Consider the following 16,883-nt stretch of genomic DNA (forward strand, 5'->3'; position numbering starts at 1 on the left):
TAGTTTTAATTGGGGTGGCTGACAGTTTCAGAGGTTTAGTCCATTATCATGGTAGCAGGGAGCATGGCAGCTTGTAGGTAGACAAGCTGCTGGAGAAGGAACTGCCACATGTTGACTCAAAGACAACAGGAAGGAGTCTGAGTGTCACACTGAATGAAGCTTGAGCAAAAGAGACTTCAAAGCCCACCCCCACAGTGGCACACTTCCTCCAGAAACCTACTTCTACAAGGCCACACCTCCTAATAGTGCCCTCCCTTTGGGCCATTTTCTCTCAAACCACCATACTCTTATACTTCTATTTTTCCTTTTCAAATATTGTTTTATTTTTCTTGTGGTGCTAAGGACTGAATTTAGGATCTTGCACAAGCAAGGCAAAAGATCTCCCACTGAGCTGGATTCTCAGCCCCAATTCTTTTTTAACATAATTTTCCTTAATCTCCACATCTCAGTCTCTCTACCAGGTAGAGTACCTACACCCTAGCCCACTCTCACCTCACCTATGCCTCTATTCACTTTGATTTCTGCCCTTTCTCACTTCTGATCTTTAAGAGTTCAGTTCTTTAGTGTGCACTTTCTTTATTCTTTTTTAGATCCAGTTCTTAGAATTCTCTGGGTAAAACCCCTGCTTTGTGGGTCTCCTCCATTAAATCTTCAACTACTACCCTCCACACTTTTAACTGCATTTCTTAAGAAATCTTAGGAAGTCTGCTACTTTCTGATTACACTGTGTCTTTGAGGCAACTCATTCATTCAATCAAACGCAACTGAAACTGTCTCTATTAATGTTTGGTTGCTAACTTCGAGCATAGGAACAGTGAGATTTCTGCCACATCTGGTTCTCACTGATGACAGAAAACTACCACACTGGGCTGTGCAGCTTCTCTTGCACAGGCTCAACAATCTTTGGTTGTACTCTAAGCACAGTTGCAAGGAACTATGACATCTCTTTTCACTGTTAAGGACCTGTGGAGTCATGTTTCAAGAACTAAACAGTGACCTGAACATCATCAAGTAATGGTATGGACTAGGTGTTTACTTCCCTGTCCCCTACCCTAACTCTTATGTTGGAATCCTAACCCCAGTATAGTGGCATTATGAGGTGGAGCTAAATCAGGTCATGGCCAAGTCTACATGGTGGGATGTGTATTCTTAAAAAAAAGCACCAGAAAGAGCTGTGGTAGAGATGGGTGGTAGAATGCACTCCAAGCCTGTGCAAATTTGTTTTCCAGCATGGCAAAGCTGCAGAGCTTGCTTTCTGCCCCTATTTTCTACCCCAAGAAGATCTGATATGAAGGTGCCTACATACTTGGATAGAATAAGCCAGGAGGCAGGCCCTTTCAGTACCTAAAAATGGACAAGCAAAACTGTCTTATTTTTATTTTAGAGACAGCAGTTACAAACCTTGTATAAATGTGCTTTAAATACCATCTGTTTAATTTAAATCCTTTCAAAATGCACAGTCCAGAAATGATAGTGAGAACTGTGTGACTGTAGAGCTGTGAAAATTGTTTTCATGCCTGGCTTATGGGTGCAACCAGAGCCCAAACCGTTAAAGCTCTCGTCAGCATACACTTTGTATTTGCTATTACAGATAGACCCAGCTGTTAAGTGTATCTAAAAGAGAGCACCGTTATGAACAAGACAATGAAACATCTAAATACTCACTGTGGAGGAGTCGCTGTGAGAAATGTTTAAATGCCTATTTCCCACAAAAGCCTCCTAAGGTGGGATTATATTAGCCTACTTTACACATGGGGAAAAAGAATCTCAGAAAGGTGAGTGATTTGCCCATGATCACCAAAGACACTGCAATTTGTGTTCATAACAAAGCCCATAAAATAGTTAAACATTATAGAATTTCTATGTGTTAATATTTCTTGTGGTACTTTGAATGTCAAATCACAGCTATGTATTTTTGGAATAGAAAGAAAGAAAGGGGTGGGTTAAATCTCTTATTTTTCTAACACCCCAGCCAATAGAAAAATTATATTAATATAATTTCAATGCTGACACTGTAATTTTAATTTAAAGTCTTCATGACTGATGACTTTAATTAAATTGTATCATATGATTTCAGTTTGGTCCTAAAGAACTGAGTTATTGGTTGTAAGGGAGTCTACATTCATTGAGCTGTATCTGACTCTGGTCTATCTCGCCATCAAGTAGCTTGTAGCACACTGCCCATAACCTTTTTTGTCTGTATGAGTAAAAGCTAAATCTGCCATGTAGCATGCTGTGAGGCTTGGAGACAGCCTCTGTGTTACCATGGAAGAATCCGCCATGCTGTGCTCAAAATGTAGTTAAATGTATATTGAGCTGGGCAGTGGTGGTGCACACGTTTAATCTCAGCACTTGGGAGGCAGAGGCAGATGGATCTCTGAGTTTGAAGCCAGCCTGGTCTAAAGAGTGAGTTCCAGGACAGCTGGGGCTGTTACACAGAGAAACACACTCAAAAAAAAAAAAAAAAAAACAACCCAAATATATACTATACTACACCTAAAGTGTTGTGGTCCCATTTAAACAGGACCTGAGATTAGATTAAAAACCAAGAATGAAAATCTAAGGTAACACCCTGGGGGTGGGTAAAATACAATTGCTTGGCTAAAATGAGATATAGTAATATAAAATGCTCAGTTAAAACTAAAGGTGTGAAAGTAGTGAAAAATGAACCACAAGGAAAGCAGAAACAGTAACAAACATATCAATTACTACTTTAAATGTAAAATGTATAAAAACACCAATTTAAAAAAAGAAATTTCCATGATCCATATGAAAGTACCACCTGTAAGGGACCTTGAGGAAATTTTGCATATACTCAAAATTAAAAGAAAGATGAAAACAAACTACATTAAATCCACAAGCTTAACTTTAGCCAGGGAAGACTTCAGAACAAGAAAGATTATTTGAAAAAGGCAGATATGGTGGTACAAGACTGTGAACAAGTCCATGCCACACATTAATGATGTGAAATGGACGAATACAAGGAGAAATATATGAATGGAATAGTCTCATACATTAGAGAAATTTGGGCAACCTTCAAACAGAGCTTCAAGTCAGTGGTTTCACTTGTAAATTGTACACTGAAGGCAAAAAGTGTATCAGTCTCCCATAATCCCTTCCAGAAACTTGTATGAGGGGCAGAACTTATATAGAACAGAGAAGCAGAGAGGTTAACTGAGAGGTTCTGCTTTGATGCTATTTATAAGTTATATTAGGTATTTAACATAGTGTTGGGAATACAGAACCCATTAAAAGTAAAAATCCAGAGTATTTATATACTTACATGACCTTCCCCAGTTCAACTGGTCCTTGTGTTTCTGAAACAGCAGAGCTAGCACTTCTCAGTGGGTGTTAACGATGAATCGAACTCAAGTCTGTCTACATAATTGAATGCCAACTATGTGCCATCAATTAAAGCCCAGGAGTAGTAACTGGAGAAATCAATTGGTGGTTAAGAATGTTTGCTGCTCTTTCATTGGTTCCCAGCACCCATGTCAGGTGGCTCACAACCTCTTCTAACTCCAGCTCCCAATCTGATGTTCTTCTGGCCTCCATAGGCACCTCCACCCATGTGGCCTACTCAGATACACACATGCAAGTATGTAAATCATTTTTTAAAAACTTAAAAGAACTGCAGCAGTAAGACAAAATCCGTGACTTCATGACATTTAATAAGGGGAAAGAAGTGTGAAAAATAGAATAGGCAGAATGAGAGTGAAGGACCTAGAAAATAGAATGATGAAAAGTTTCTCTAGGAAGTTGATATTTCTAATTTATTTTTATTTTATGTGCACTGGTGTTTTGCCATGGGCGTTGGGTTCCCTGGAACTGGAATTACAGTTGTGAGCCACCATGTGGGTGCTGGGAATTGAACCCAGGTCCTCTGGAAGAGCAGTCAGTGCTCTTAACCACTGAGCCATCTCTCCAGTCCGGAAGTTGATTTTAAACTTAAAAAAAAAAAAATCTCGTTCTCCTGCATGTATATCTTTGCACTATGTGTGTTCAACACATGCACTTGGTGCCCCAGGAGGCCAGAACACCTAGAACTGTGGTTGCACAAGTTGTGAGCTGCCATGTGGGTGCTAGGAATTGAACCGAGATCCTTTTTAATAACTAAAGCTTTTTCCAGCCCAGGAAAGTGTTGTATTTAATACAGGCTGAAGTATAAGGCCTTCTCTGATTGGATGACATGGCAAGGGCAAAGGCCCTGATGTTGGAGATCTTTGCCATGTCTAAGAAAGAGCATGGTTAATGTGGCTGGAATCCAGTGAGCTCAAGAAATTACAATGTGGTTCGAGAGATAGTACTGGGTTGTAGATAATATTGGTAAAGACCTTAGTTCCTATAGGGAGTTGGGATGCCATTGGATCTGAGAAGATGGACACAACCCTGACTTCATAACTACTCAGACAACTGTCTGGAGAAAACAAAAGGAATCAGGGGTGTTAAGTAGAAAGAAATCCTTTGCAGTGGCAACTGCACACAGGCAGAAGGACAGGCTTAGACTAGGGCAATCTAGTCAAAGTGGTAAGAGTATGGGATGCTCCAGAGGAAGCAACAGAATCTCTGGATGGGATATTAAGTATATGAAATACACACTGAGGACATTTTAGGCTAGAACAATCAGACGAAGAGTTATTGGTAATAATAACCAGTGCATTTTATGCCACAAGACAAATATTTAACAGGTTAAAATATTTCATTCTCCCATGACATAAGTTTATGATTCTCACCAAATTTTAATATTTCAAAATTTTCTTCAGGTCAGTTTACAACACTGGCAGTTTTCAATCAGAAAAGGTTTTATTACAAGAAACAATGACATCAGGTAAAAATGCAAAAAATTGTGCAATTACGGCAAAATGTTTAAAAATATCTACACATTTGCCCCATGGGACTACAGTACTTACTTCATACCTGAGCACTGAATATTGAATGCCATTTTAAACTCCTTTACATGGGACTGTTTCCTTACAGATCACATCCACTTTTCCTCATGCACCAATGAAATCAACTTAACGCTTACACATCAACTTTGCAGGATAACAAGAAACACAGACGAACATAAATAATTTCTTCTTTCCTACAACATAGTTACACCTAGCCCAGTTTTCATTGTGTAAAAACTACATAGGAAAAGTGCTACGTACATTCTTCAAATGCAGAAACATAGTTAAAGTGGAATTGGCATTTGTTAGATCTTTTAATCCTGTAGTAGCCATTGTGCCTTTTAGTAATATTCTCATACTATGAAAATGTACCTTAAGTATCTACACATAAACCCACACATATCACTAATATGTTTCCTAGGACCTTTTCTGAAATCATTTTAAAAGTGGCAAAATATCCCAGCTATGTAATGTAAACAAATAGTTCTTCATACAAAATCCAATATATATTCTACTCCCATAGCAAATTCTAAACCTTGGCTTTGACTCACTAAGATGATACCCTCAATATACACTGGTAGATAACAAAAAGACCAACTGTTGTACAGATCAACAGAATAAACCTAGTGTAGTATTTGCCACAGTGTATTGTTCTTTTACATATCATATGAACACATACATTGTTAACTCAATGTTCTATGTCTTGTTTTCAAGTAATACATTTCCCTAAATACAGAGATTGTCAAAGTGGCAGGAAATCTTATACTCACCAAAGCTTTCAAAAATAAATTACATGGATATCTCTTGTAAAAATTATTTTTCCCTCTCATTAACAATGCAAAACTATAATATATAATTCAAAAAATTCACAGAAATAAGCCTAAAACAGCATGAAGCAAAAGAAAACACAAAACAAACTAGAGAGGTAAAAAAAATATTGGTTGACAAAGTTTAGGAAGAGATTAGGAGAAAACACATCTCTCTGCGGAGGACACAAACATGGTCATTCTACAAATGCTGTGCACTTGGGTTCCTGCTTCAGAGAACCATCTCTACATGTAGGGCCTTTGAAAAGCAATCTACAAAGTTTTTGGAAAAGGAGGTATGTGATGCAAGAGGCAATGTTTACAATTTGTTTCACAGTATCACCTTACAATTTGTGCAAGACTTTTTTTTTCCCCCCAATACAATCTATGCCAGTTTTCTTCAAGAGAATCAAACTGTTCTGAGGACAGACTCTGGCCTTATGTGTATATTATTTATCAATAATAGTAAGTATAATAATCAATCTAAATGCCTGCTGCAGGCACAAAAGGACGGTTTGTTCTTCATGTTACTATTCCTAACTATTTGAGAAACTTACCAGTTAAATATGAACTGCTCCTACAGTACAAAGTTATGATTCTGTTCACTCACTCATCCTTCCTTCTACATTACCTTCAGCTAGAACAAGTGTTACAACAGAAAGATATTCACCACCACTGAATGCAAGAAATAGAGGTTGTAACTGTAATATGAATCTTAAAAGCCACTGAATTATTAGATCGTTGCAAGACTCTTGTTTCTAGAAAACAGAATTTTAAAAGTAGGTGTAAAACTTCACATTGTAAGTTAACTTTCACCGTACCAACAACAACTGGACAGATAGAGGATGGAAAAGAGGTTGGGCAAAAAAACAGCCCATGTTAGTGCAAACTTGGAATTGTAAAACTGAATCCAGTTAGACCATTGGCCATATCCTATCACACAAAAAGCAGACCTCGTGGAGTCACAAGAAAAAGTGCCATGGTCATGGAACTAGCATGTTAATCTGATAAACATAGACTCAAACCATTTAAATCGATCTAGCTAGACGTGAATTAACTTATACACATGAATTAACTTATTATACGAGCACCAGTCACCTGCAAATCTGAGCCCTTTCTGAGATTTTAAGAAATGAGACAGTGTTAGCACTTGAAAAAGTTACAGACAGAAAACTGCCACTTCAAAGTTTGAACTTAAAAGTTACATGAGAATATGAAACAATCTGACTAAAAGTTCTTTCTGAGACTGAGTTTTCCTTCAGTTTGACAGAGCACATTAAATTTCGTACACTTGAAAACAGTACACAAAAATAGATATGTAAATACATATAAATAGTAAGAATGAGGATCTAAGTTAGTGCTTCTCTGTGTTAGAGAGATCACAGCTAAATAAATGATATTGCCTCATATTGTTACCCGTATTTAAAATAAAAAGTCACATGAACTAGTTTGGATGTCTCTACCCAGGAATACTCAAACTGCTTTAAGAGTGCATAGTTGTCTTGATTCACCTGGTTTCTCAGGGACTATTTATCAAAGTTCTAGAATGATACTTTTATGCCAGGGGTGGAAAAATGCTGATAATTGCACTTTGTTACCTTTCCTTACTGAAATGAAAATATGAAGGTAAAAGCAAATCCCTCCCCACACCACAACCTTTACAAGCACCCATTTCTGTATACAAAACTCTCAGCTTTCTTCAATGTTGACAGCATTTCCCAAACAAGGTTCCTTAGTATGAGATGCCAATGATGTTCTGAGGCCTGCTACTTGTTAGAGCACTTTCTGAAGACACTGAGGATACAGTTTAGCCACAGCACACTCAAAATGGCGGCCAAGGTCCCACAGCCGATCTGGGGTCTCGTACACTTTCATCCACTGGTCAGCAACGTCATCATATTGGTAAAGAGAATTTTTCCTGCTGGTTCTGAAAATATGTTCTTCAACAGTCACTTGAGTTGCTCGGACAAATAAATGGAGTTTATTCTGGAAAAGTACTAGCTTAAGGTATGGATTTATAGACTGATCACATGGAAAGTCCTTCTTCCGAGTCCATTTATTCAGCTCTATATCATAGGCTTCTACAGTAAACACACGCTGATGATTTCCACAGGTTCCAGCTATGTAGTAGATGGAGTCCTTGTACACAGCTGCCAAGCCCTGGATTCTAGGCACAGTCATGGGGGTTAAAAATCCCCAATAGTCTCTTTGAGGCTCATAGAAGAGGAAAAATTCTCCTAAAAAAAAGAAAAAAATACATAAATTTTCATGTTTGGTTGCATCTTTAATTCCAACCTCTGAAGATTAAAGCACATATGTTTTCCAAATATTTGCCTCCTAAAATATACAGTAATATATATTAATACTTAACAGTAATATTATAGTCAACCTACGTTGGTATGTAAGACCTGGGAGGAATAAGGCAGGCAACATGCACACATACAACTTAACCATAAAAACCCATGACATATGTGTGTGCTATTTGGTTAGAAAATAGTACATGGAATTGTTTAGATTTGTGCTTGTCAGTCACTGATGTGTTTACATGAATGTTGTTATAAAGTAAAGATAAATTTTAAAACAATTTATAGAACTGACATTGAGTCAGTTACTATTCCAAACTGGTAATAAAAAGGTGGGGTGAGTCAGACTGCCAATAGGAACATTTAAGAATTAAAATGAGTATTTACAAGATCTTGCTAATGATACATTGCTTGTTTGGTTTTTTGTTGTTGTTGGTTTTGAGATAAAGTCTCCATCCGGGGCTGGAGAGATGGCTCAGAGGTTAAGAACACTGACTGCTCTGTCCTGAGTTCAATTCCCAGCAACCACATGGTGGCTCACAACCATCCGTTATGAAATCTGGTGCCCTCTTCTGGTGTGCAGATATACATGGAAATAGAATGTTATATACATAATAAATAAATAAAATCTTAAAAAAAGTCTCCATCCTGAGCTCAGGCTGGCCTTAAGATACCTTGCTCAACCTTGATATGGGGGAGGGGCTTGGTTCTGCTTCAACTTGGTATGCCAGACTTTGTTGACTCCCCAAGGAAGGCCTTACCCTCCCCCTAAGGAGTAGATGGGGGGGTGTGAATCGGGGAAGGAGAAAGGGACGGAGGGGGAACTGGGGTTGGTATGTAAAATGAAAAAAATTTATATAAAAAAAAGGGGGAAAAGAATATGTTATATGAAAAAAATCTATATTTAATAAAATGCATTTTTAAAAAAGAAAAAAGAATCCTCTTAATCTCACCCTTCAGAGCCGGGATTATAGGCATGTGCATCTATGCCCAGCTTAATGGGACCATTATATAATGTCTTCATAATAACAATATCAACTCTATAGGAAGATGAAATTTAAACTTCAGCAGTTATATGTAGAACAGGTTGAGCATATTTTATCTGAAGTGCTTGATTCTATAAGTATTTTAGATTTTACAGTATCTGCATACACATAATACGTTATTTTGGGGATTACTCCAAGTCAAAACACAATTATTACAGTATCTTCATTGCCTGTGTTTAGACTGTAATCTGTTATGTAAGGTCAGGTATGGAATTTTCCATGTGTACAACCACAACAGTGCTCAAAAAGTCTCAGATTTCAAAATATTTTGACTTTTTACATTTGGGATGCTCAACCTGTAAGACATAACCTTCAACAGATTTTGTCAGGTTATGTATGTAAGGAGGCTTTGTTTGGATTAGTAATGAATACTAGATTTTTAAGTACAGCTTCCTTTTTAAAACTATTCTAAATTAGGGATACTCTCATCTATAAATTAAAATTGCCAACTTAATAACAGTGACATTTCAACTCCAACCTTATTTAAGTCCCAACTTTTGCTTACACATTACTTCTCCTTATTGGCTAACATATAACAGTATTCTTGACACAGAAAATGGAAGTTAAGACCTTTTACATGTTCCAATTCTCTATAAATTTCTTATAAAGAAAAGCCGATTTAAAAAAATCTCAACTCCTCTTTAATTAACTAAAACCAATGATAAGCAGTTAAAAAGACTCAGAGCCTCAGATTCTTTTAATATAAAATACAACCTCTGGTTAAAAGCTATTTGTTTTGGTCCTGATAGTCTATTTAGTCACTGCTGTTTTACTACAGTATTTGCATTAATATAAAGCCCACACATTCCAGTGAGGAGCCTTCAAATTATCTCTATAAACTATTTTGCCAGTAACATACAGAAAAAGAGAAAGGGAAAGGGATAGAGATATATAGAGGATCATACTTCATCACAATGGATGATATAACCATCTTGAGTGAATTATACACCCATTCTTGTATTTTGTAAAGATAAGTCTAATCATGCCATATTTTAACTAAAATACAGCACCAGACAGTACTACTCCTTAGTTAATTCTGCAGAATTAATAAGCAAGGCAAAGCAAACATGTCCAGGCATCTCTCAAACATTTTAAATCAAAAGATTGGAGCAAAAAACATTTTTTAAAATGGGATAGGGTTTAAAAAGAATCATATATATCTTCATGAAAACCTACATTGTTCCTGTTTTACTCAAGTAGTCATATAAGGAAATCATTTAACTACAACCCATTAAGAAACATGGAAAATGAATAAGGATTTAGAATTATCTACACTTTACTCAAAATTCTAGCAACTAAAACTATATATATGGTGCTAGGGAGATAGCTCAGTGTGAGAAGTGCTGGCAAACAAGCATGAGGATCTAAGTTCAGATTCCCAGGCTCCACAACGAAGAGGAGCATGGTGGCATACGCATGTAACCCCAGCAGTGAGGGAACAAAGTCAGGTTCTTGGGGTGCTTAATGGCCAGAAGTTGAGAAAAACTGGTAAAGAAAAACTGGTAAGCTCCAGTTTCAATGAGATCCTGTCTCAAAATCAAGGTGGACAGCAACAGAGAAAGACATCCAATGTTAATGTCTGGCCTTCACACCTGCATATTCATATGCATACCAGAACAAAAAAGGTAAGATCTAAAGAATTTCAAGCCTTTGTATGTAATTAAGTTTCATAACTACTGAAACCCTTTGTCGGGGCTGGAAACTGGTTCAGTGGCTAAGAGCACTAACTGCTCTTTTAGAGGACTCAAGTTCGATTCCCAGCATCCACAAAGCAGCATGACCATTTTAACTCTAGATCCAGGGTATCCCTTTATTGCCTCTGCAGTTACCAAGCAGTATGTAGTACATAGACATACACTCAAGCAAAATATCCATATACATAAAAACCAGAAAAACAAAAATGCCCAAGGATGATTAACCTGTGTTTATTGTTTAGACTTTAAAAGATGTTATGAAATAGTAATAGCTAGGCTATTACTATGTTTTTAAAAATATCTTATAGGACATCCAAACATAACACAAAAAACAGCAGACCATTTCAGCAACTTAAATTTTAAATTTTTTAAACTTTACCTTTTCTCAGAAAGAATGTTCTAGCATAGTTTAGGGTTAGAAAACCAGATATATGAACTACTAGGAAATGTTTCCTGCTTTACTATTATTAAGTACCCCACCCTTCTGTGAAGAATCACTGCCACCTACCCTGTAAGACATAGATCTTCTCTTTGTGCTCCACAGCATTATGGAACTCCATTGCAACTGGCATGGCACAAACAGTCATCCAACAGTTCTCTCTGCTGTCATAGCACTCCACAGACTTCAGGGAGTTTCTTCCATCACCTTCATATACACGCCCTCCAATTGCATACATTTTACCACAGCAATACACTAGTTTGCAGCCTATTCTGGCTCGAAGCAAGGATGGCTTGGATAGCCATCTATTGGTGGAATGGTCATACATCCAAAAATCATTTTCTGCCTTATGATCAATAGAGACCTCACTGCTGCTTGGCCTGTACCCTCCTGCAATGTAAATGTCATTATCTGGTGATACAAGAATCCCAACTTCTCTTAGGTCATTTGGTGGTTTGCATAGTTTAAACACTCTTCCTGTGACTATATCTAGACAAGGCACTGTTTGCTTCTTTCCTGAGTGTTTGTGTGCAGCATCAAAACATATGATCATTTCAGAAGCAGTCATTCCAAGCCTCTGCGTACAGCCATTGGTGTTTGATAGTCCCTTTTCCCCATAGCTTTTGGCTATGGCCTGTGCAAACTGAGGTGGAATTTTCTCGATAAATGTATCTTCCATCAAAGGAAAACGTATACATTTGGCAAAAATTTCCGGAAGGTGTACTTCTCTTTCATTCTGTTCATGTTCAAACCACCTTATAATGCTTTCATAAACATGTTCTTCCCGGTCTACGTTTAAATCATCACTATCTAGTATGCTTATGAGTTGGTCTTTCGTCAGCTGGAGAAACTCTTGTTCTTTGGTGACACACAGAAACTTTTTACGGATATATTCTTTTGATCGATCTCCGAGTTCCTGATGACCATAATGATCAGCAAAGATAAAGACCCCAATAGAATTTTGTGGATCCAAATGACTAATCATATACTTAGCACACTGGTCTTGTATGGAAGGAATTTGGAAGATGCTAGCTGTAGTGAACAAGGCTTGAACATTGGCCTCTGTCAGAATAACTCTAGAGGTATAGGCATAATTCAATACTAAATCCATTGATTCAGCTTCAACACCGATGATTCGAACTTCTTTCTGAGTACTTTCTGTAAGGCCACTAGTGAACATGGATCTAAGACAGAAAAAGCAGTCAATATTTTATATGTACCACAAATGACAAGTTTTTAGAAGTATAAAGTTATCACACAGATAAACCCTTCTAAAAGCAAAATGAATACATTCCTCATGTTCTTCTGAACAGGGATGAACTAGCAAAAAGGACTTAAATCTAGTTAATCCCAAAAGTTCTGTTCTCAGGACCATTCCATCTTGTGCCAAAGGAATTAAAAACATACAATCTAAAAATATGGTGCACTGGTAGATTGCTTCAAGCTGAAATCACATGGGGAACTAAAGCTAATGGAAGGGCCATGTGGCCTCCTGTCTCTATGTAGCAAGCCATGGAGATTCTTTCAGGATGGTGGTCCTTCACAGACCACGGCTGAACAATAGTCACCATCACCAGAGTAATAGGGGAATTGTGGCTGGAGTGAGCCCCAACGAAATAAACTCCGAAGTCACTCATTTTTCAAGTGCTTTTACAACTCCCTCACTCCCATATATCCCTAAATAACATTCCCAGAATTGACTGCCCTAATCCAGATAGCCTCTTACCCTGACATTCCTTGACAAATGTACTGTTCTTTGTCTAACAGATATATATGCATCATGCTTCAATTATTTGTGTGGACTTCACTTTCTTGTAAAAATCCCTCTGTGCACATAAAATTAATAAGACTCTTATGGGCATCTCTTTTTAATCAGATCTTGGGCTAACTGGGTTTCTCAGTCTCACCAGAGTCCACATAAGACCTGGGAAAGGGAGAGGGGCAGGATTCTGGTCTTACATGCTAAGTATGGAAAAAGGAGAATATTGGTAAGAAAGCAAACCATAGTGACATATTTCAGATCTGATTGTCCTTGGAGCACATATCAAGCTTCTTTCTAGTCAAATTGCCTTACAGATAATGAACCTTAAAAACTGTCATGTCCCAGAAAAAGTTCAAGATATCATCAGGATAGCAAAATTAGCCCTAAGCACAATAAGCCAAATAAAATAATTGATGGTCCAGTGAAAATTACAAGGAACTTGTATGCACAAAGCAAATTTTCATCTCAGGAAGAGAACAGCATTCTTCAAAAGTACTTGTGTTTCACCTATGACTTTTAAAACTGGAATCTTTTTAAAGACTACTTTACTTATTCTTGGACACTTTGAAAACTATTCCTTAAAATAAATACATTTCATTTTAAAGTTCCTGTATTTTACCTATTTATAGCCATACAAAAAATTATGATAGGGTTAACAGAGTGCCTTTTTCTAAATAGAATTTAATATTTAACACATAGTCTAGTTTTTGTTTTTTTTTTAACTGAGTGTATTTATGAAACATTCTTTTCCAAAACAGTAAGCAGATAAAAAAATACTTGTACTTCTAAGTGTGACTCATTTGTAAACATCATTTCTTTTCTGTAAGGTTTCATTCTGTTGTTGTTGTTGAGACAAGGTTCTTTTTACATAGCCCTGGTTGTTCTGGAACTCACTTTGTAGACTAAGCTGGCCTTGAACTCAGCGATCCTCTCTGACTCACCAAGTGCTGGAATTAAAGGCGTGCACTTCCACAACCAACCATTCTAGGGGGAAAAAAAAAATCCTCCAAAAGCCCAATGTGTGTGCTTTCATTCTTTTTGAAAAGCATGTGGGGTGCTTAATAGAATTTGTTGAAAAAATCGGTATGGTATCCGGGATAAAAGTAACTTATATTTTGTGAAAGTGTCCCAAGTGGGATAATGGGCAGACACCTTTGCTGTCTCTATCAAATAGATAGGGCTTCATTTAAGATTTCATTCTTTTGCTTATGTGTATGTATATGCAGGGTTGTACACATGGGAGTGCAGATGTCTACAAAGTTTACAAGAGGGCTGAAGCTACAGGTGGTGGTGAGTGCCTTGATATGGGTGTTGCTAACTAAATGTGGATCCTCTGTAAGAGCAATTAGTGCTCTTAACCATTGAGTCATCTCTCCAGCTTTCAATACATGAGATTTTAAAATGGAGTATAAGAAACCTGGAGGGTGTACAAGGGCTCAACTTGGTATACTGATTACTTATCTTTTCACTTCAATAAAGTTTTAAGTTTAATATTACCACAGGCTTTGATGACTAACTACAAATCAGATGTTTCTATATTTGAGCTGGTTTCAGTTCAGGTGATAAGTGATTCACCTATATAGCTACCAATTAAGTCCAGCCCTTCATTAGGTAGAAGAATAACTTCACATATCCCATCTTCATGGGAGCCCCTCTTGCCTTCAACAGACTAGGCTAATGCAGAGAACTGGCCTGACACCTTGGTGAGTTCCCTAAAAGGGTCTTCATGTACTCTAAATACATTGGGAGTGCTTCCTCCCACAAAATCCCAAGTAGAGCATTTTCCATAATCATTAATTTTGACAAATCACTGGATCAGGAAGCAGCCATGTCACATTTCCAGCTGTTCTAATTCTTTCACCTGAGATGCAAGGCTAACGGTTAAGTATGATTTCTGAGATTCCCATATCAGGAGCCAAGAAACTTGTGTGCAGAAAAGAATTTAGGTTTTTAGTTTTCTAGCAACATCTTTATGTGAATGGTATGTTCAGAAATATTTCCAAGCATTTTTTTTTTAACTTCCTAGACACTAAAACCTATGGTAACCATACTTCTTTTGTTCAGCATCCTGAGAAAGAGGAACAAGAAACTAATGAACCCAACATTATAGTGGGATGTGCCCTATAAGCACCTCAAAAGATAAAGCAGGAGTGAGGCTGACAAGATGCTTTTCCTGTCTTTCATGAGCCACTGCTGAATACCGAAGGGCTTTTAGAAGCAATACTTGAAACAAAACATTTATGCACTGACAGAAAGTACCTTTTCCCATCACCTGATTCTAAGATTCACCTGATCTTAGAATAAGAACTTAGTTTTCAGACCCACGCTTACAGTGTTCACTTTTCAGTATTTTATGATAAAAATAAATAGAAAGTGAAAAAAGTAATACTCTTGGGAATCTTGGAAACGAAGACATAAACACACACTTTCATTTCATTTATTCCACTACTTTTTACAAAACTCCATGGCATTAAAACAATCTCCTAAGTCCTAATTTACTGGTAAAGGAACAAGTTCCTATGTTTTAAACTAAAAAAAATGTTATACATGCTAAAAAATGAATTTTTAAAAATAATTGATTATTCTCTAATAAAACTTTCAATGATTGAAACACTGTATATCTACGCTGCCCAATATAGCAGCCACATGTAGCTGCCTGTGCCCTTGACATGTATTAGTGTAGCTGAGTTACTGAATGTTTTAATTTTAAAGCATTATAATGTTCACGTGCGGCAGGCGTCTTCCATATTGGGGAACACATCACAGAGGTTCACTAACTTAAAATCCATCTATCTGAATTCTAAAACCCCACAGTTCAAATCAAGGGCTCATTAATAAGACAAGGCCTGTTAACCTACTCTGAGAAAACAAACGCATTGTTTGCCTTTATTTATTTGTCCCAGCTCAGTGTCACAACCAAGTGGGCAATACTGGGAAGGGTAGTAATACAACTTTCTACCGTCGTCATACCTGAAATAGGGGCTGATTGCAGCAAGAACGTTCCTATGGCAGGAAAATGTTTTCCCGTGATCCACTTCCACTACAATGTCTGTCAACTGTCCTTCATCGTACATTGTTTTGAGTTGCTTAAGAATACTGCAAGCATGGAAGGGGTCCATGGCTTCGTTGGCTGTGTCTGAAGATGGAATTCCATTCGTTGTTGGGGAAGACTTACTTAAATCTAGGAGGAAAAAATCGCACAGACACAAGAAGTTCGAAGCCAGTTAAGGCGTCCGTGGGTTTTCAGCCCTCACCCTTTACACAAAATCCTGTGTCTAGGCACAGGACCGCCCATGTAGGCTCTGGGAGACGAGAGCCCAGCGAGGGCGAACAAGTTCCCAGGCCGGTGCGCTCCTTGGGAGCCCGGCGAGCCCGGACCGCCGCGCTCGTGGAGGGAGGGAGGGTGTGAGGCGAGCTAGCCGAACCGGCGGCGGCGGCGGCGACTCGGCTCGGGGCCGAGCGCGGAGCTAGAGCCTCCCGAGGGCAGCGCGACCGAGGGCGAACGCCAGGGCGCCCCTCAACCGCCTCGCGGGCGGCCGGTACCCAGACGCCGCGTCTCTGCGGGCGCGCCGCCCACCGCCCTCCTCCCCATTCATCTTCGCCCCCGCGCCCGCCGCCTCTCCATCCTTCCCTCCCGCCTTACGGCCGCCTCTCAGGTCGGGGCCGGCAACCGCGCTCCTGCTCCCCTCCTCCAGCACCGTGGCGGCCGCACCACGCCACCCACCTGCCGACGCGGCCATTTCTCCAAGGGGCCCCGGCTCCGGTTATTTAAAGAGGAAATGTCATTGCGCTTCGCTCGCTCCCGGGTTCCGGCTCTACTAAGCGTCGCCTAGCCAATGGGGGTGGCTGACCAGGCCGGCTCCTCCCCCGGCCTCGAAATGCATAGCGCTGATTGGTCAGTATTCGAGCACTTGCGCATCGGGAAATGTAGTTTTAGTGTCGCG

General features: G+C 38.7%; 1 protein-coding gene across 1 annotated transcript; it reads right to left on the reverse strand.

Annotated features, from left to right (window-relative positions):
• Positions 1-4,715: 4,715 nt before the first annotated feature.
• Kbtbd8 (kelch repeat and BTB domain containing 8) lies at positions 4,716-16,762 on the reverse strand. The gene is made up of 4 exons (XM_027428933.2): positions 16,664-16,762; positions 15,910-16,120; positions 11,247-12,361; positions 4,716-7,932 (listed from the first exon to the last, which is right to left on the reverse strand). Exons 1-4 carry the CDS (start codon positions 16,677-16,679, stop codon positions 7,469-7,471), a joined length of 1,806 nt encoding a protein of 601 aa, XP_027284734.1. The 5' UTR covers positions 16,680-16,762; the 3' UTR covers positions 4,716-7,468.
• Between the last annotated feature and the right edge of the window lie 121 nt (positions 16,763-16,883).

This window comes from Cricetulus griseus, chromosome 8 (genome assembly GCF_003668045.3).
Source record: "Cricetulus griseus strain 17A/GY chromosome 8, alternate assembly CriGri-PICRH-1.0, whole genome shotgun sequence".
Classification (NCBI taxonomy): domain Eukaryota; kingdom Metazoa; phylum Chordata; class Mammalia; order Rodentia; family Cricetidae; genus Cricetulus; species Cricetulus griseus.

Coding starts and splice junctions, on each gene's coding strand:
- Kbtbd8 (XM_027428933.2), bottom strand. Junction 12,362..15,909: donor GCAATCAGCCCCTATTTCAG/GTATGACGACGG, acceptor TTTCTGTCTTAG/ATCCATGTTCACTAGTGGCC. Junction 7,933..11,246: donor GAAGATCTATGTCTTACAGG/GTAGGTGGCAGT, acceptor TCTTTTTTTTAG/GAGAATTTTTCCTCTTCTAT.